Source organism: Acipenser ruthenus, chromosome 36 (genome assembly GCF_902713425.1).
Source record: "Acipenser ruthenus chromosome 36, fAciRut3.2 maternal haplotype, whole genome shotgun sequence".
In the NCBI taxonomy this organism is placed as follows: domain Eukaryota; kingdom Metazoa; phylum Chordata; class Actinopteri; order Acipenseriformes; family Acipenseridae; genus Acipenser; species Acipenser ruthenus.
Genome location: NC_081224.1, coordinates 1,007,367 through 1,028,551, shown reverse-complemented (window position 1 = coordinate 1,028,551; position 21,185 = coordinate 1,007,367). Strand labels below are relative to the sequence as shown.

At 43.5% G+C, this 21,185-nt stretch overlaps 1 protein-coding gene across 8 annotated transcripts in view; it reads left to right on the top strand.

The window, feature by feature from the left end:
- The window catches only part of LOC117402053 (cAMP-specific 3',5'-cyclic phosphodiesterase 4B), a 218,201-nt gene that overhangs the window by 188,155 nt on the left and 8,861 nt on the right, over window positions 1-21,185 (top strand). For 6 of the 8 annotated variants that reach the window (XM_059007870.1, XM_059007871.1, XM_059007869.1 and 3 more), the window contains 2 exons: window positions 1,300-1,412; window positions 17,030-17,123. In XM_059007870.1, coding sequence (XP_058863853.1) covers window positions 1,300-1,412; window positions 17,030-17,123 — 207 coding nt within the window. Of the gene's footprint in view, window positions 1-1,299; window positions 1,413-8,561; window positions 9,057-15,393; window positions 15,921-17,029; window positions 17,124-21,185 lie in introns of those variants that run through there. The other 2 variants (XM_059007874.1, XM_059007875.1) reach the window with 2 other exon arrangements.

The following is a 21,185-nucleotide window of genomic DNA, read 5'->3' as shown; positions in this document are numbered from 1 at the left end:
AGTAGATAGGGCAGGTCTGGAACAGTACAACTCCTGTCCTACAGACGTGGAGGGGAGTAAGCTGTCACACTCTAAAGTGGAGACCTTGGCCAACTCAGACAGATGCATAGACAAACACACAGGCAAACACACGCTCACAGACAGCCAGACACAGGACAGGCACAGTCACAAATAGACACACTCACAGACACATTCATTCTCTCAAACACTCACAGATAGACACACTCACAGACAGACACACACACAGACAGACACAGACACACTCCCACTGTAGCAGACAGGCACGCACACTCCCACACGCAGCGAGACAGACAGCCCCTGCGTTCGCTGTGATAGCTGTTTTCCTGCTCTTGGGCCTGGGGGGACAGATCAGATTGTCCCCACTGAAGAGCCCTGGCTGCTCGCTGGGGTATGAGAGCAGAGGCATTGACGTCAGCCGCCTGCCTGTCTGCCTGTGTGTCAGGAGAGGGGTGTGTGTGTGTGTGTGCGACGCGGAGACCGGAGGCCACGACAAAATATCCCTTACAGAACATTTCAATACCCCCCCTTGGGATACCATTATAATACCCGGTGCATTAAAAAAACCACAGCAGAATTTCTATCAGAGCCAGCATTGCCAACGCATTAGATGTGGAGCTAGCTTTGCACAGCCCTGATACTGTAGCACGCTGTCTGGTAGTGCCATGGTATTGCCTCACACCATTGTAGCTGCTATTCCCCAGTGCATTGCCATTGGTGTACAGTGTACAACTCCTACAGTGCAACAGCTGCATGGGGTGCAATGCTGTACATACCAGCCAGTATATAAGCACAAAATAGTTCAATGAAAGCCCGATTTATACTTCAGCGCTTACCAGCCCATCCTTGTCGTATAAATATTATTATTATTATTATTATTATTATTATTATTATTATTAATAATAACAGGCGTTGTTGTTTGGTTTGTCGCTTCACTTTCCCAGGATGCTGGCGCTCAGAGCCCGACTCGTGCTGTGAGTTGATCCCCTTTCCCTCCAGGCCTCCGCCAGGTCAGAGAGGAAGACGGAAGTGCGGGCTTCCTGCACTCAAACACACTCTCCTGTACCGTGCAGCTCTAACAATTAGCCAGACAGGGAGGCAGGCAGGCAGGGAGGCAGGCAGGCAGGCAGGCAGGCAGGCAGGCAGGCAGGCAGGGAACTATGCGGAGAGGCTGTGGATCGGAGCTGGGGTTCTGGGCTGGCCTGCCTGGGTCAAGGGGAACTCTGGGTGTCTCGTCGGCTGCCACTGACCTTGCCCTCCGTCCTCTCTCTGCTTCCACAGAGGAAACGTATCAGCAACTGGCCAAAGAAACTCTGGAGGAACTGGATTGGTGTCTGGACCAGCTGGAGACCGTTCAAACCTACCGCTCCGTCAGCGAGATGGCCTCCAACAAGGTATGGTACGGAGAGCCTGCAATGCACACGGCAATCGCAAAGAGACAGCGCTTTAACATGTGGTACGCGACCGGCTTGCAACTGGTACACACTGGCAGTCCTTCTTTATGACGATATGATTCCTGAACCAGTGTGTTTGTACCACCGAATCACAGAGGAGTTATGAGGAGCTTTCTGTTGGGGAAGCAAAGCAGCCACTCTGTGTTGTGCATTGCGGTGAAGTCTTTTTGTCAAATAACTGAACGGTGCCCCCCGTCACATTTTCAGTGTTGGAATTGGGTTGCAGTGGGGCAGGTCTCTGTTTTAAGATTGAGTTATTGGTACACCTGGTGGTCCCTCCTGCTGGAAGCACTGGTACTTGAGATAAAAAGGTTGAAAACCATCAACGGGGGGGGAGGACGAAATTATTAAGCTGCGGACGGTGCACGGTGATGTCATCGAACGCTACAGCAGGTGCAAAAGAAATCTGTGAGATAGCTGAGCTTGGTCTTTAGCGATTCTCTTGCTGTGTAAAAGGTGTTGCATGGTGTGCTTTATACATTGCGTCCGTGATCGGGGTTAGGGTTATTGATTGGATAAGCAGGGCAATGCTTTGCCATCTTTGTTAAAGTCTCAGAATGCCGGGCAGGAAGGAATGGTGTCCGGAATGGCTTTCCAGCATGTCCTGTAAGTGGGTAGCCAATGGGAGGCGAGATCTCGTCAGCTCGATTCAAACGGTGCTTCTAGTTTTTTTGCACAGCAGACAGCTTTGACCTCCTCTCTGAGTTCAATGCACTTGGTCTTCTGTAGAGCTGTTGTTGCTTCCTTATTACATCACTCCTGCACACCACAGGCATTGTTACATCACACCCGCACACCGCAGGCATTGTTACATCACACCTGCACACCACAGGCATTATTACATCACACCTGCAGACCACAGGCATTATTACTTCACAACTGCACACCACAGGCAAGAAACAACTCAAGCAAATGGGCACATTATTAGGTATTGAGAAATATTCCTTAAATAATATAGCTTTTTTTTTCTTCTTTCCTTTGTGCACAATGCCGTTGTAATTCAAACAATGACCGTGAATAATATTCATACCTGACAGGTAAACAGCAGCGGGCGTGCTGTGCTGTGCTGTGCTGTGCTGTGCTGTGCTGTGCTGAGCTGTGCTGTGCTGTGCTGTGCTGTGCTGAGCTGTGCTGTGCTGAGCTGTGCTGTGCTGTGCTGTGCGATGGGTTGGGGGTGGGTTGGTTGACGCTGTTGCATTATTTTGGGGGGGTGTTTCAGGGTCCATTCCCTTATAGACCAAAGGTGGCCCCCAGACCGCAGGTTGAGAACTGTGCTATATAACAGTGATCGGATTACAAACAGTGGGCCATGTGCATTGGACTTACAGGGGTGGTCTGTCTGTGCGTGGACAGCAGTACTGCGACTTGCTGGAGATTGTTACACCTGTCCCTTGAACTTTGAGATGTACGAACCAAGGCTCAGCAAGGCAAATTGTACAGCAGCATGCACACTTGTTGAATTGCTTCTCTCTGTGTGGGTGTGTGTGTGTGATTGTGTGTGTGTGGCTGTACACTCCAGATCTCTGTAAGCAGCAGCAGTAGCTCTGTTTATGTCTGCCTCAGCTCAGTATTTATTTTTAAAGCTCTCAGGAAGCTGGCCAGGGTGTATTATACACTAGGATGCAATGCATTCTGACAGTGTGGGAAAGTTTGTGTAGCTGTGTAGAAGTTTCTGTGTGAAACAGTAACGACTGTCCTGTATTTAGCACACAGGGGACCAGGGTTAGGGTTAGTGCTGACCCTGAGGGTTTATTTACAGCACGTTTTGCCTTGCCTGTGTTGTACAGCTCTGGCCAAAAGTTTTGCATCACCCTAGAGAATTAACAAATGTTGCTTGATAAAGTCGAATGAAACCTGCTGAATAATGTCAGGTTAACATATTGAATTACACACCGCTTTGTAGTTTTCCCATATACATAACGAAAAACTGACAACATTGAAAAATGTGGCATTTCGAAATCTAGCATGAAATACTACTATACTACTATTATGGCTTCCGGTAGACTTTTGCGATATCATTTTGTAGCTTCTTTGATTACATGATGTTAAATAAAATATCTAAATTATGTTGATATAGTTTATTTTTATTTTTAATTATGTCTCGATCCTAAAATTGTAGGTGCTGCTTTTGGCCACAGCTGCACGTTCTGAGTCCCTTATAGAAGTGTCCCTCTTAAAGCAAGAAGCATTGCAAGAGTTATTGAAGCTAGTAAAAGGCTCAGACAATCAGTGTTAATCACTTGTAAGAGTATTAGCTCAGTTTGACCACCTGGTGGCACTGTCTGCTATGAACAAAATACAGCTTTAACAATGTTAATGTACAGTATGCATGTTTTATAGTATTAACCCATACTCTAACCCACAGGCCCCTCTGAAAAGCTTAAAGAACAAAAACATCTCTCACAGGGTCACAGGCTCCATTCCCTGCTTGCCATTAGACAGCGCACAATTGGGTTTGCTGCGGATGGATGAGGGGCTGATGCCGTGAAGCTCACTTCACTATACTACCAGGAGCAGCGGCCGTCTTTTTAAAAGCGTCGCTGTTTTAATAACAATAGCAATTTGTAAAGTTTACAGTCATGTTTCATGGGCTGCTGTTGTGGGAACCAGCTCGCCAATAAGGTCTGTCCGTTACAGTAGCACGTGGAAGTCAATGTCGTCTCTTTCTGCGTTGCAGATTTAACGGGAAACACATTATAACCTTGCTGCTGTGCTGTAGCGTGCGAAACGGGGCACGAGAGAGAGGGGGGGGAATAAACTCCACACCGCTCCTTCTCTTCTAGTACTTAAAGGTATCAAGTTGAACAATCAATTCAGAAAAAAAACCTGGACAAGCTTGAAATGCTTTTCTATATCACTTTAATCGGAGGAATCTGCAGAAGCAAGGTTGGAGCAGAGGGAGGGGGGTGGGTAGTGATAATGACATTTAAAATGTTCCACATGTGCGGTGTGAACATGGTTACACTGTAACGAAGAGACAGCATGCAACAGCGCATAGAGACATCACGCAACAGCACATATATGAAATGAATCAGCAGATATATTAAATGATTACTTTTCACAGGTTTTTACAAAGGAGGACACGGACAACATGTCTCACCTAGAATATTGTGTTCAGTTCTGGTCACCTCGTTACAAAAAGGATATTGCTGCTCTAGAAAGAGTGCAAAGAAGAGTGACCAGAATTATCCCGGGTTTAAAAGGCATGTCGTATGCAGACAGGCTAAAAGAACTGAATCTATTCAGTCTTGAACAAAGAAGACTGCGCGGCGATCTGATTCAAGCATTCAAAATCCTAAAAGGTATAGACAATGTCGACCCAGGGGACTTTTTTGACCTGAAAAAAGAAATAAGGACCAGGGGTCACAAATGGAGATTAGATAAAGGGGCATTCAGAACAGAAAATAGGAGGCACTTTTTTACACAGAGAATTGTGAGGGTCTGGAACCAACTCCCCAGTATTGTTGTTGAAGCTGACACCCTGGGATCCTTCAAGAAGCTGCTTGATGAGATTCTGGGATCAATAAGCTACTAACAACCAAACGAGCAAGATGGGCCGAATGGCCTCCTCTCGTTTGTAAACTTTCTTATGTTCTTATATTCTTATACCTGAATCGACACATGGGCTGGAGATTGAAGAATGCAAGGGCTGCTGTGCACAGTATGCGTGTCTAATGATATGTCTGTGCTTATTAGCATTGCGTTCTGTTATAAAAGTTTACTGCGGTGCGCGGTGCCAGGGTGAAACCCTAGAAAAGGGTAATACAGCATTGTGAACACATCCTGCATTGTAGTAAAGCACAGGCATGCTTCATAAAGAAGCATTGGGAGTTTAAGCCTCTGCTTTGCTCAGTTTTGCACCTGGTTGGTTTTCCAAAGCTAAGGTCTGGTCAGCGCTGTTTTGGTTTGTGATCGTCTCGATAACTCAGTAAACCTAAGAAGTTTGCTGGAGATCAGGTCAGTAGTTCTTCTCTCAAGTGTGATTTGCTCAGATCTCAGAAAGCTAGTTGCAGCAGCAGCAGCAGGGTCAGGTCTGTAAATACTTGTTCTTGGATTGTGATCGGCTTCGATTTCAAAAAAGCGAAGCAGCAGTCAGCACCTGTAGCCTCTGTGTTCAGCTATATCGGAGGCAGTGTGGGTTAGGGTTAGGGTTAGGTTTAGGGTGGTGTGGTCCAGTGGTTAGAGTCCAGGGTTTATAACCAGAAGTTCGCTGGTTCGAATCCCACCTCCACCACTGACTGACTCACTGTGTGACCCTGAGCAAGTCACTTAACACTTCTTTTGCTCCATCCTGCGGATGAGATGTCAAATCAATGTCCTTTTGTAAGTGACTCTGCATATCATGCACAGTTCACAGCCTGCCTCTGTAAAGCGCTTTGTGATGGTGGTCCACTATGAAAGGCGCTATATAAAGATATGATATTATCGCAGCTTTTGTTCCGAGCTGGTCCAGCCTTGGCTGGCTCTGTCTTTCCATGTTTCCTTGTTTTGTGTTTGCTTTGTGCTGTTTCCTGTTGCCTGTCTGAAAGCTACGTCTCAGAATTTCACTGCAGTGCACCGCGGCAAACACCAAACACAGTGTAGCACACCGCCGCAGAAGCACCGGAAATGCACAGCAGGGGTCAACACAGATTCCTGCAGTGAACTACAATGGCAATGCAATTGCAATCCTATAAGGAGTCACAAAAGCAGCCACAAAGGGAACGTATGCTACTTTGGAGAATGGAAGCACACATTTTGACATATCAGAAGTATGAACCAACGCACGCTGGTGACCCAATCCACTGGATCAGTACCAGACAGCCAGTGTGCCGCTGCACCAGAACATTGCAGTGCTGGTTCGGCACCCACTGTGCTGCCATTGCAGGCAATGCTGTATTGTGAACATAGTTCTGCTGTGCCTTGATTACCCTCGGATTATAATGGTACCCCACTGGTGTTTTTCAAACATTATTTCTGCAAGGCTAGACAGTGGGCTTTCTCTTGCATTTATTTTTTGCGACGTGTTTTAAAAGCTCATGCTATAAATGTATCTCTTTGCAATAGGTGCCTCTTTCTGTGTTGATTTTGTAAGCACACTGCAGTGTTTCTAATCTCTGTGTGCCAGACTAGTATGGCCAGCAGGCCCTTGTGTTTGTGCTGGTGCTGATGCTGGAAGGTTGGCCCCGCCCCTTGTCTCTGATTGGCTCCTGTCTGTGATGATGAGGGCTGCACACTGCATAGCTGTAGCTGTTCTCTTCAGAGCTGCAGTGAAGCAGGGATTCTTAAAGAGACAGTGCATGTTTTTTACAACTCTGACCTGCATCTCTAAACATTACAGTAATACCACGTAGATTAGAACTACAGCAAGCCGACCACAGCATTATCACGGATATGCTTTTGAAACTGATTTTGCAAAATAGTTGAGGTGCACACTGTCTGTCTGGTATTGACTATGGTGTGTTGCATGGATACCATATTTGCATTTGTGTATTTAAAAGCAAATGCATGTATATATTAAATAATAATAAAAAAAAATAGTTTTTTAACCAAATGTAAAACCTTTCCAATTTAGTGAAAGTATGCAGATCTAGTAAGTGGAATAGTGCTGGTGCTGAATTGTGGATCATTTAGACCAGGGGTGCACAATTCCGGTCCTGGAGGGCCGGTGTCCCTCCTGGCTTTTGTTCCAACCTTGCCCTAAATTACTTAATTGGACCAATTATTACCAATTATTGGTCTAATTAAGTAATTTAGAACACAGTTGGAACAAAAGCCAGGAGGGATCCGGCCCTCCAGGACCGGAATTGTGCACCCCTGATATAGACAGTAGGTTTATAGAGAAACGTCTTCTGTGGTTGCAAACGCACAGTGTGTGGTTATTTCATCCCCGGCTCTCTTTGCTGTGCTCAAGGTGTCTCTTTTAAACAGCATGCGCTGTGAGCATCACACACCTCCCCCTTCCCCTGACACACTCTCTCACAGATACCCTCCTCCTTCCATACACAAGCACCTGACATCACATCCTCGCTTCTGTCACATCCCAGGCTGTGCTGTGCCAGTGCAGCAGGGAAGCAGGCAGAAAAACAGAGGAGAAAAAAACAAACAAAAAACGGACACAGTACGAGGTGGGGACACTGCTGAGGCTGGACTGGCTAGCTAGCTAGCACTGGACTATTCCCCACATTCCTCTCTTTCTATCGTTCTGTGCATATTTCTGTACATCTTTTGGCTGTACGCAGGAAAACAGAAGATGCTTTGAAAAAGAAGGACCTGTCCTCTGCCTTGTTCTCATTCAAATTATTCCTAATCCCCTGGACTCTGTGAATAGGTGGTTCGGATCACTGTGCTACTCAGGTGGCTGGATCATTGATCGCCTGTTGTCTTCAGTAGCCTGGAGGCCACTTGATTCCCCGCACAGAGCACAGTGTTGGCTGCTGTCACTCTCTCCAGATCACACGCTTGCTCTCGCGCGCTCACTCTCTCACACACACACACACACACAGGCAGACGCACATACTAACACTCTGCCTGTCTGACTGGCTCGCTGGAAAGACTGCGATCAAACAGGGGTGGGGGGGGGGCGGAAATATATATAAAAAACGAGGGCAGTGGTACAAACAGAAAGGCAAAGCAATAATCTGACTGAATTGAATTCAGTTTTCTAATTGGATTTTTTTGCAGTTATTTGAATTGGATCTGCTGGATTCTCTCTTTCCTCCCTCCCTGGCTTCGGACTCGGACTCGGATAGGTTCTGAGCCCCCCCCCCCCCCCCCCCCCCCCATTGAGGAGGCAGGGTTGGAAGCAAGGTTGTCTGGTGTTTGTTGCGTGTAGGTAGGGGTTTGTTTGTGCTGCAGCAGCATAGCAGCAGCAGGAGGAGCGTTGCACTGTGGGAATTTCCTGATTGTCTGCAGTGAGAAAGGAAGACATCTTACTGCCATCACTCTGGACGAGAGGAAAGGCTGCTGGAGAGGGGGGCTGGCCCGGGATCTCGTGCAGCCAGTTTGCCCTTCAGGACTCAAGCTGGAAGCCAACCTGGGGATTGAATTACAGTTAACCCACGCGGGGGCGAGATGTGATATCAGGTCTGCCGTTTGAGGTTTTTTTTTTTTTTTTTACCTGAAGGAGGGGAGGGTTGCCCAAACCCTTTTCCTTGCCTGCCCGCCGTACTGGAGTACCATACCTCGCCAACACGGACTAGGGGCAAGCCGTCATGCCACTGGGGGCACCTGCGCTACTGCTCTGCCTGCCTGCACAGCCCCTGCTCCCGCGTCCAAGTGGTGACTGAGAGGCTGGATGCTGCCACCTTGCACTGCCCACAGCTTGCCCAGTTCGCGGAGCTCAGTGAGGGCCACCGCCACCACAAGGTGCCCCGATCGCCCAGCCTGGCATCCCTAAGGGTCCACTTAGCCACAGCAGCGGCCGGGGGGGCTGAGCTGGAGCTGGAGCTGGGCAGCCCAGTGGGGGTATGTGGGGGCAGTCCTGTAGGGGCATCGGAAGTGTTCCTGGAGGGCGGCGATGCCTCCGAGGTTAGGAGGATGCCACTGGTGGATTTGTTCTGCGAGACATGCTCCAAGCCATGGCTGGTTGGATGGTGGGACCAGGTGAGGTTGAAAATAAAATTTTAAAAAATACTATTTACAACATTAGAGCTGGTGCATGGTTTCTGAAGAGCATTTTTTATGTATTGTGTTTGCTTTTTCATAATAATAATAATAAAAACAAAAAAATTTCAAGGGTTCGTTTTTGTTAATGCCCACTGGTTCAAAAATAGAGATGCGCTGTGCATTGGCACCCAGTTACCCTGGGTAACATGCGGTCTCTGGGCACTGTTCAGAAAACTTGAACTGATTTATCATGCAGCAGACACTTGCAGAGTGTTGTTGACATCAGACAGTCAGATCTGGAGGGGATGCATGCATAACAAACAGTGTTTAATGCATCGAAACCCTGTCGGGCGACAGCTTTGTGAATAGGGCAGGTGTGTGGAGATGGCAGAATTTGCCAGTATTTCTCCCTGCTTTTGCAATGCATGCAGACTGGGAGGATTGTGTTGTGCTAAAGTGGCATGTGGTTTTGGGGGGGGATTGGAAAAGGCATGAATTCAGTGTAACACTTTGAGTGCCAAGCTTGGTATCCCACTGAGTCTGCAGCGTGTAAATTATGCTTGCAAGCCATTAGCTTCAATGAAGAGCAGGTGCAGTAGTTTCTAATGCAGCATCCTGTTGCATGGTGTGAATCAAAAGAAAGCCAGATCTCCTCACTAAACGCGATGGTATGGATGAAATAAAGTTTGATATTCATAGGATTGACTATACTTGTACATCTCTGTCTTTTTCTGTACAAGTTTGAAATGACTTGGTTAATTGTGTGCTTATGAATCCTGCAGCGCTGTATGAAAATACATCGTCACAAGGACGCATGGCAATAACACACAGTGTTATTGCATTTCAGTAAATAAACGCTTCACTTCCCTTATCTGGAGAAAACAAGACAGTATCAGTGTGCGTGCATGCTAGTGCTTTCTCAGCACACACGGTAAATCCCATTCAGACACCTCATCCTAAAGCTGCATTGCACTTGAATTCAGGAAATCATTTGAGCCGTTCCAGTGCTGACATTGTGGGAGCCGTCCTCTGGTTTTAAACATGTGGATTAGAGGTCATAACATGCAATGCCGTTATTGTCTCTAATGTATAGGCATTGCAACCCCCCAATGCTTCCTCTGGCAGTGCATTAGCCCCTTACTAGGAATCAATTGGGAAGGCTGTTGGGAATAATAAAAATAAAAATAAATCACTTAGGAATAACGGGAGAGCGTGGAGATGAGCAAATAAAAACCCACCTTTTTTTTTTCCTGCACTTGGCATTGCTTGAAATCATGACTAGAATTGAATGCAGTCTATACAGCACGTGCTGCACCAGTTTAATGCTCTGCTTTTTTCTGTTTTGCTGTTTGATAATCATCTGCTGGTTGTCGCACCCTTGGTCTTACTGGGGTCGGTCACAGTGTTAGCTTTGTATTGCTCTGTAGTCTGGGATTTTAAGGTGCGTGTTTACAGGCAGGTATGTTACCTTATAAATGCACGTAGAAAATCTTGGAAAAAATAATTGTAATCAGTATAACAAAAGTATTACACAGACCTGTAAATAAACAGTGCTGCTTGTGTGTGTGTGTCTGTATACTGTGTGTGTGTGTGTATATATAATAAATATGGACTGGAGAGGAGGGCTATAGTGGAAATGGATTGCCTCGAGGGAAGCCTGTTGTTACCGACAGGGGGCTATAATGCCCGAAGCCGCAGAAGGTAACAATATTCTTCCCGAGGGGCATTTTATTTTCCACTTTGAGTCTGCTCTACATATTGAATATATGAATCAGTCAAGAAAATAAGTGAGGCAAGATCGGATTGTAAAGACGACTTTATATATTTAGTTTAAATATGGCTGATACAGCATACGTAAATAAATAAATAACAGAAATAACAGAAAATGTTTTTGAAGTTCATACCATATAGTTATCAAAGTTTTTGTGACGTACAGCTCTCCGTCTGGCTTGCTGACTGCTGCATTATATATATATATATATATATATATATATATATATATATATATATATATATATATATATAAACACACAGCTGTGGCCAAAAGTTTTGCATCATCCTATAGAATTAACTAATTTTGCTTCATAAAGTCGGATGAAACCTGCTGAATAATGTTACGTTAATATATTGAATTACACACCGCTTTGTAGTTTTCCATGTACATAATGAAAAATTAAAAAATGTGACATTTTGAAATCTAACATGAAATACTACTGTACTGCTATTATGGCTTCCTTCTGGTGGTGGTTTCTTTGATTACACAATGTTAAATAAAAGATCTAAATTATGTTTCTATAGTTTTTTTTTATTTTTTATTTCTCAATCCTAAAATTCTCAGTAATGCAAAACATTTAGCCAGAGCTCGCTCTCTCTCTCTCTCTCTCTCTCTCTCTCTCTCTCTCTCTCTCTCTCTCTCTCTCTCTCTCTCTCTCTCTCTCTCTATATATATATATATATATATATATATATATATATATATATAATAAATGGCTTGCCGTACCTTATCCTATGAATTACACAAACACAGATTACAAATCTCACTGATAAAACAGATCAATAAGGCTTTCCGGGCTTCAGTTTCATTCTGTTTTCCTAGGAGCCTTTTTTTTTTTATTTAATAATTCTCAATCTCAAGTCTGAGTGGTCCTATGGTTAGGTATCAATTAAGTCTAATTATCTTTCCATCAGCTTATCCTAGCTCAGAGGTTAAAAACATTGCCTGTGTGTGTGTGTGTCTGTGTCTGTGTGTGTGTCTGTGTTTGTGTGTGTGTGTGTGTGTTTGTGTCTGTGTCTGTGTCTGTGTGTGTGTCTGTGTTTGTGTGTGTGTGTGTGTGTGTGTTTGTGTGTGTGTGTGTGTGTCTGTCTGTGTTTGTGGGTGTGTGTGTGTCTGTGTGTGTGCGTGTCTGTGTTTGTGTGTGCGTGTGTGTGCGTGTGTGTGTGTGCGTGTCTGTCTGTCTGCTGTGATCCAGTATCATAGACTGACTGAGTCACAGATTTGCATAAAAGGTATCTGTCTTTTTTTATTACAGAGTGAAGCAAGAGCAATGAGTATCCTGATCATTTATTGTAGACGTTTGTCTAATACGGTTGTAACGAGAAAAAAATACATATTTTACTAGCATTTTAAAAGTGCTTCTTATCTGTCTTAGACATGAGCAGATCATGAGACACGGTGACTTTACTGTAAATACAAGGCTGACAGACTCATGTAAAAGCAAGGTGCTTTTCTGCAAAACACTGGCCTTGCCCACTCTGATATAGCAGAACACAAGCAAACCTGGCCACAGGGGTGCCTGGGAATAATAAACAGATCTGCCTGTTTAAATACCAAACAAATCTGTTTATGGAAATGACAGAAATATAGCGAGGAGGTGGGGCAAAAGGTTATTTCACAGTAAAGGGTTCCCAACTGTTACACCCACCACTGTACGTTTCCTGAAACTAACCTGCTGTTTGTTCATAGAGCCAGCTCCTCCATAGCATCGGCAGAGCCTATACTGTCTTCACTGCCTCCCTGTGCACAGAGCAGAGGGAGGCTGTTCAGAGAGTATAAGAGCCTCCCTTTCTTTTCCTCTGCTCCACCAGCACAGAGGGAGGCTGTTCAGAGAGTATAAGAGCCTCCCTTTCTCTTTCTCTTTCTCTGCTCCACCAGCACAGAGCAGAGGGAGGCTGTTCAGAGAGTATAAGCGCCTCCCTTTCTCTTTCTCTGCTCCACCAGCACAGAGCAGAGGCTGTTCAGAGAGTATAAAAGCCTCCCTTTCTCTTCCTCTGCCCCACCAGCACAGAGCAGAGGGAGGCTGTTCAGAGAGTATAAAAGCCTCCCTTTCTCTTCCTCTGCCCCACCAGCACAGAGGGAGGCTGTTAAGCTCTTGTACTCACTGAATGTTGGGATGTGGGAACATTTGTGTGCAGGCTATTGACTCCTGAGCCTGCGTCTTGTCATTTCTGCTGAGAAAAGCCAGTGACGTGGGTCCAGCACCACTGGCAGATGGCAGAGTGTTGTGAGCCTGGCATGGGCCTGCATACATAAACATCCCCTGCTTTTGGCCTAACTTTCTATTTTCCATTGCTTGTTTAATGGTTTTTTAATGATCCTGTGGAAGAATTTGGCACGAGAGGGTACAGGAAGCTGGTCCCTTTGAAAAGAACGCTGCTTAAAAAGATTAAGATAAAAAATAACCCCCTTTTTTTTTTTAACCCGTACATTCACTCCTCCTTGCGTGACGATTTACAGAAGTTTTCTTAAAATCTGTTACTTTAATAGCCCAGTTGTTTGAAGTAATTGTAGCTGACAGAATCATGTCATCACTTGGCCCCGTTTTGCACCACCGGTAGTTGCCCACCTGATTGGCTATTGACAGGATGACAGCCGATGGAGGGGCGGGGACAATTTCAACCTCCAGGTGAAATCACCCAGGAAGTGCAAGCCATTCTGAAAGCAGGGCTTGCAAACAGAGATTTCTTTAACCTAGTGTAGCACCAGATATTTCAAATGAACATACAGAACCTGTTTGTGTTTCTTTCAATACTACACTTTTGAGTCCATGCTTTTGCTGCAGTAAAGCACACAGCTAAAGCGCGGTAATGTGCGGGCATGTACAGAAACTGCGGTAAAGTTATGTAAGGGAATGTTTATTCGTTGAGATCCTGTTGTAATTCCACCCATAACCTGGAGCATTTCTGGTTTCAGCCTTAAAATGAACATGTTTTTTGGCTTTTTCTTCCTGTTGTTGCACAGCTCTGGCCAAAATTTTTGCATCACCTAAAGGTGATTTTAGGATTGAGATGTCATAAAAAAAATAACTATAAGAACATCATTCAGATCTTTTCTTTAACATCAGAGAAACTACAAAATGATATTGCAAAAAGTCTACCGGAAGCCGTAACAGTACAGTAGTATTTCATGTTAGATTTTGAAATGTCACGTTTTCGTGAAGTATATTTAAAACTGCAAAGCGTTGTGCAATTCAATATGTTAACGTAACATGATTCAGCAGGTTTCATTCGACTTTATGAAGCAGAACGAGTTCATTCTAGGGTGATGCAAAACTTTTGGCCAGAGCTGTAGTCATTGTAATTTACAAACAGAGCACAGTTTAATATCTTCGAACGTGCTGGATGCAATGTAACTGAACTAAAGGATAGGTATTTGCTTGTTGTTGATGTTATTTTTAAGGGATCATTCTGCCATGGGTACCAGACAGTCAGGTCTAGCTATCCAGCCTGTGTTGCTATCTGTAAATAAGCAGACTACTGTTTCAGATTTATTTATTTTTTGCCTGAGGACAGAGTGTGAGGATGCAGTTGCTAGGGAGACCTTGCCTGTTGTCATGGAGATTATTCCGCGCGATTAGATTGGTCACTGGAACAGAGGGCTCGTCTGAACTGTTTTGTGGTGAATTGTAGAATGCGCAGGAGTGAATCGTGGGTAGAGTTTTGTGTGTGCGTGTGTGTTTTCAATCCTGTTATGAATTGCACAGAGTTGAGACTCCTAAAATGTGGCGGGACAAAAAAAAAAACTGTTTTTCATACACAAATACAGTATAGTGTCGCTGTACAGCTGTGGCCAAAAGTTTTGCATCACCCTATAGAATTAACAAATTTTGCTTCATAAAATGGAATGAAACCTGCTGAATAATGTTACGTTAACATGTTGAATTGCACACCGCTTTGTAGTTTTACTATATACTTAACGAAAAACTGTCCAAATATGTGACATTTCAAAATACTGTACTACTATTATGGCTTCTGGTAGAGTTTTGCGTAGGAGGCTGTGTGGTCCAGTGGTTAAAGAAATGGGCTTATAACCAAGAGGTCCCCGGTTCAAATCCCACCTCAGCCACTGACTCATTGTGTGACCCTGAGCAAGTCACTTAACCTCCTTGTGCTCCGTCTTTCGGGTGAGACGTAGTTGTAAGTGACTCTGCAGCTGATGTATAGCTCACACACCCTAGTCTCTGTAAGTTGCCTTGGATAAAGGCGTCTGCTAAATAAACAAATAATAATGTTAAATAAAATATCTAAATTATGTTTATATAGTTTTTATTTTTTTTTAATTATCTCTCAATCCTAAAATTCTAAGTGATGCAAAACTATAGTAGATGACAAAGAGCTTATACCCCATTGACAAACCATTGAGCCTCTCGGCTCTCCTCGAAAAACTGCAGCTGTGCTGTATCGGAGGAACATGTGCTGCTCGTTGCTTTGATCCTTTCATAATCGATTCCCACATCCATCAGCTAAACAGCTGCTGTAATGTCTGTGAAAGGAACAAGGAAAAGCTGCAGCTGGATCAAAGGGTCTGTTTATCGTTAAGTCTGGTCGATCTGTAAAAGTTTGTGTTATCGGTTCAAAAGGAGGCCGTGGTTTTGTTGCGCCAAGCAGATCTGAGCTCGACCAATGAGAACAGGAAGCTGCTTAATAATTTTGCAGCTTGACCAATGAGGCTTCTGGTGAAAAAATGAGGACAGCAAGCTGGTGCCTCAAGAGAACACTGCTGAGCTGCTTGAGAGAGAGAGAGAGGGAGAGAGGGAGATGAGATTCTGCTTTATTGCACCAAGAGGGGCTGCTAAACCTGGCAAAGACACATTGCAGAATTCCTGGGAATGGATTGTCATAGATTTTCTAGCTTACAACACTGCTGTGCTTTTCAGACATACCCAGCCTTTTTTGGACGCTAGCTTGTTTTACATTACTTAGGTAATCTTTGCTGTCTGAACTTCAGCCTATCTTGTTTAGCTATATATATATACAGTATATAGATATATATATATATTTTTTTTTTTTCACAAAGTGTCACTTTTGTTGTGCACAATGCCTGAAATCAACTATCTCCGCTCCGTCTCATGGAGTTACATCAAGGTAAGGATAAATATAAAAATAAGGTTTGGCAGGTCATGAATATCAAACTAGGTACTCGTTCACATAATAAGCATTCTTTAAATAACTAACGCTTTTGAATTCTGGCAAGTGCTAATTCTACACAATGCAATTGAAATGCATGCATTCCATTCAAGGCTGGGAGGCTGTGCGTGCCTGTGGTTACCTTAAACTGTGTACTTATGAGAATGCACTTAAAGTGTCTAAACAGGATTTCAAGCCAGGGAGGTGTTTGGGTCATAAGCTGAGATCTTTTGCAATGGGAGACCAGTCACTTAATGAAATCCGCACTGTGGGAATGGCGGCTGGCAATTTCTTCTGAAAGTTTATTTCAGCTTACCATGGTAAAAGCACACAGAAGGACGGTAAAGCCTGGTAAATGGGCACGGTTATCTCGGGAAAGTCTCTAAGGGAAGATTTGTGCATGAGAGTTTCAAAACAAGAGCACTGTCCTGCTCTTGTAGGATGTCCCTCAAAGTCCATCTCCTTGATGCTCATCTTGATAAATTCAAGGAGAACATGGGAGCGTACTCGGAGGAGCAAGGCGAGCGCTTCCACCTGGATATACTGGACTTTGAACGCCGCTACCAAGGACAGTATAACGAGAACCGGATGGGAGACTACATTTGGGGGCTGATTCGTGAAAGTGATTTACAGTATAATCGTAAATCTCGAAAAACTACTCACTTCTAAATCTTTTGTAGTCATTTTTGTATTACTTTAGTATAAATACATGTTAATTTGGATGCATATGTTGTTTTTTTCTGACTTTATGTAAACGAAAAGACACAAATTCGCCCGTTTTCTCATTGGAAATAGGTAAATTTCAAAATATCACTGTCCTGGTCACAAAAGCAAAGTTTGTGGGGAATAATAGCCATTTTCTATACTTTTGAGGCATAAGCAAATAGGAAATAACACTTACTACCCAGGAACAAAAATTGTGTTACATAGTGTAATAATAATAAAAGAAAAAGCAAAGTGAGAGCCTCGGGGCTGTTTTTGGTGGAGTTTCAATGTTGGGGGTTCCAGGACTGTGCTTGGGAAGCATGGCTAATAACATCTCTTTCTTTCTCTCTCTCATCCCTCAGTTCAAGAGAATGCTGAACAGGGAGCTCACTCACCTGTCAGAGATGAGCCGGTCGGGGAACCAGGTGTCAGAATACATCTCCAGCACCTTCCTGGGTGAGTCCCACAGCAGCAGTAGGCATACTCGTCTACCACAGGTGCAGTATAGTCAGGGGTTCATTTGTAAAGAACAAGGGGTCTAATCTTATAATCCTTATCTTATAAGACCGAATGCACTACGATATAATACAATACAGTTTGCTTTTCTATAGCTCTCTTCATGCAGAGCATCCCGGGACGCTTTACAGTTAAAAAAAAACTCAAAATAATAAAAAGCTACTGGCCAAACAATCCAGCTGAAAAATAAGCCGACGGTGGTTTATAAATTCTGATTTAAAAGATTCGACGAGGCCAGCATTCCTGATATGACTTGGGATGGAGTTCCAAAGGCAGGGAGCAGAACAACCAGTGTCCCTCCTGATTTTAAACGGCTGCTAGAGACTGACCTGGATTCACAGCAGCTCCTGTATTTGCTTCAGGTTCTCCTCTGCTTTCGGATCAGCGGGGTTTCTTGTCTTAGCGCTGGTGTCGGTAGCTGCATGCTGACCTTTGCCTCGTCGTGTTTTAAGATAATCGTCAGGTCTGAATAATGCCAGTGGCGGGCCGACTCATCTGAACTGTATTCTGCAAAATAGGTTCCAATATAATTTTACTGCAGTAGCAATAAAGTATGGCTCTGTGCTGCACCCTGGTGGACGCTATGAAAATATTTCCCTTTCCCACTCTCACAGTCCTGCGTCATAGTCATCTCAACCAGGGTGAAGGATGCATGCACACCACAGGATCATTTTAAACAAATTGACAATAAGTTTTATCCTTGCTGGAGCATCCTGTTGGGACACATGCAGTCCAAGTCTGCAAAAAAAAAAAACCTGGAAATTTTAAGTAGGTATCTGCGGATTAAGCATCTTATGTGTTTTAGTATTTGTATTACTAATGGCTTATAAAAAATTGTATGCATCGTAATCCCAGAGAGGTATGGTACAGCATATTATAAAAAATGACAGACTATGGGAAATGCATTGTATAGATATGGGAAATGCACAGGGGGGAGGACTGCAAAATTACCGTGCAAATTCACCAACTTTTTTACGGATGTATTTCTGCTAATTTAAACTCCAGATAGGGGGAAATAAAAAATAAAACCAGAAAAACCGATTGACGTCAAACTGCACAGCCACAGGCCCTTATGCAAACGTTTATGAAAATACTTCCCTCAATGCGCTGTTTGTTTTATGAGTGACTTGGCCAGGTTCCGTCCTTGTCTGTGACCAGTTAAACAACCTCTAGCAATTCAACTAAAGCACTTGCTGACCCCAACGTCCCACAGCAGTAACCCAGGACCACATTCCAGTGAGGTGCTATTAGCGTCGAGAGCTCTGAACTGACCATATCACCGGCAATAAGAACATAAGAACATAAGAAAGTTTACAAACGAGAGGAGGCCATTCAGCCCATCTTGCTCGTTTGGTTGTTAGTAGCTTATTGATCCCAGAATCTCATCAAGCAGCTTCTTGAAGGATCCCAGGGTGTCAGCTTCAACAACATTACTGGGGAGTTGGTTCCAGACCCTCACAAGTCTCTGTGTAAAAAAGTGCCTCCTATTTTCTGTTCTGAATGCCCCTTTATCTAATCTCCATTTGTGACCCCTGGTCCTTGTTTCTTTTTTCAGGTCAAAAAAGTCTCCTGGGTCGACATTGTCTATACCTTTTAGGATTTTGAATGCTTGAATCAGATCACCGCGTAGTCTTCTTTGTTCAAGACTGAACAGATTCATTTCTTTTAGCCTGTCTGCATACGACATGCCTTTTAAACCCGGGATAATTCTGGTTGCTCTTCTTTGCACTCTTTCTAGAGCAGCAATATCCTTTTTGTAACGAGGTGACCAGAACTGAACACAATATTCTAGGTGAGGTCTTACTAATGCATTGTAAAGTTTTAACATGACTTCCCTTGATTTAAATTCAACACTTCTCACAATATATCCGAGCATCTTGTTGGCCTTTTCTATAGCTTCCCCACATTGTCTAGATGAAGACATTTCTGAGTGAACATAAACTGTGACAATGCATTGCCAGTCTGTGTTGGTTCATCCCATTGTGATTGATGGATCTGTACCAGTATGGTACCATTCTCCTGATGGCTCATACCCATTGTAGCTGTGCTTCTGCAACCACTGCCACTGAAGAGCATTTGGTAAGAGACTGACTTTTTTGAAGCTCCTTTGAAACGTATTTGTTGGAGTGATACAGTTTCAAACCCAAACGCATTTTGGATAGTAATGCGGAACAGTCCCTATAATGACATTTTTAAACTCATAAAAACTGTTTTACAAACATCTAACTAAGTCTAGGCCCTATATACTGCACAGGGAAAGGTTTTCAGTCAGATGGGGGTCTGACTTAGATAGGAGAGGTCCAGGAGATCACTGGACGCTTGAACCCACATCCTCACCTCTGTGCCACACAGACACACGCTGGTGAGCAGCAATCGGCTTGCACCATACCTGGAGAAAATGAACCATCAACATCATTTGAATATTTAACAGTAACCAACAGATAAGTCGATAAGCAAACGAGAAACCCTCTACCTGTGGGAGTGTGAGAGAGAGAGAGAGAGAGGGAGTGGAGAAGGAGAGGGAGAAAGGGAGAGAAACCAAAAGCTGATTTTACTTTGCTCAGTTGTGCAGCCAGCATGAGGACCTTAATAACTATAAGAGGTAAGAGCAACACCATAGTGATGTTTTTAAATACCTAGTTCTTGCACTTTTTAAATATTACAAAGTTGGTGTGCTGGTTTGTATACCTGTGTGCATATCCCCAAGAATAAAGTTAGCTGCATTAGTTAAGAGATTTCTAAAATGTGCTTTGGACAGATTTACAAGTTTTTATTTCTTGTGTTCTTACTCCATTACAGAGTTTTTAGGATGCTGTTACTAAAAGTAAAAGCTAACATTGGGTGCAGCAGAACTATTTTACTGAAACACTTTGTTGTTGATTTCTAGTTTGGTCGTCATTGGGGTTTTTTCTTTTAGCAAAAAGCACGCCCTACAATTGCAGAAATGTGTTTGTATCTAATGAGGCACTCTCTTACTGTATGGCGATTCTTTATCTTCCAGCTTTGAAACTTTGAGCGAGGTTTGCATTGCTCCAAGTTTCTAACTTCTTTCTAGTTTTGAAACATCAGTAGCTTTTAATTCGCTTAGAAAAGAAAATGGAGCAAATTTAGCATTTCAGCAAATTTTGCATTTTAGCAAAAGCTCCATCTATCCCGTTGTGTCCCAGTGCTGTCCCGATACTTGTCGGAGGTTAGTGCGTGCGTGTTTCTAAATGTATCCATGTGCAAGTCCGTAGTGTGTGCAAATGAGAAACTCTTCTTAGAAGAACAGCAGCTGAAACCACATCATCTTGCAGAAACTGGCCATCTCAGTGTCTCTGTCGGTTTCTAAGAAAAATGAGGTGCCATAAATCTTAGAGGTGAAGTTTTAGGTTAGCGTATTAACGGACACAGAGAAATGAGCTAACAATAACGGGACACAAATAAAAAGGGGTTTGCAGTACATGGTAGTCTCGCTTTTGGGGCTGTGTTATTTTATATGATGCAGTGCAAGTTCTCTGAGCCATCCTGTTTTAGGCTGAACAGATCAGGTGGAATCTTTCCGTGAAGCTCACTGTAGAAAAGTTCACGGTTGCAATTAAATACCGGGTGCATTTTTTTTTTTTTTTTTTTGTCTGCAAGCAAAGTGTTTTAAAATTAAAACACAGTCTGAGACACAGGCACATAAAGTAAAGCATTCTGACAATATGGACAAAGACACTTTGTGGGAATAGTAGAAATTAGATAAATGTATGATCTGTTATATGTGTTACTAGAAGTTCAGTATACAGCTATGGCCAAAAGCTTTGCATCACTGTAGAATTTAATATTGAGACATAATTTATATATATATATATATATGAACATAATTTAAATATTTTATTTAACATCATGTAAGCAAAGAAACTACAAAATGATATCTTAAGAGTCTACCGGAAGCCATAATAGTAGTACAGTATTTCACATTATTGTCAGTTTTTCTGTTCAGTATATAGGGAAAGCTACAAAGTGGTATATAATTCA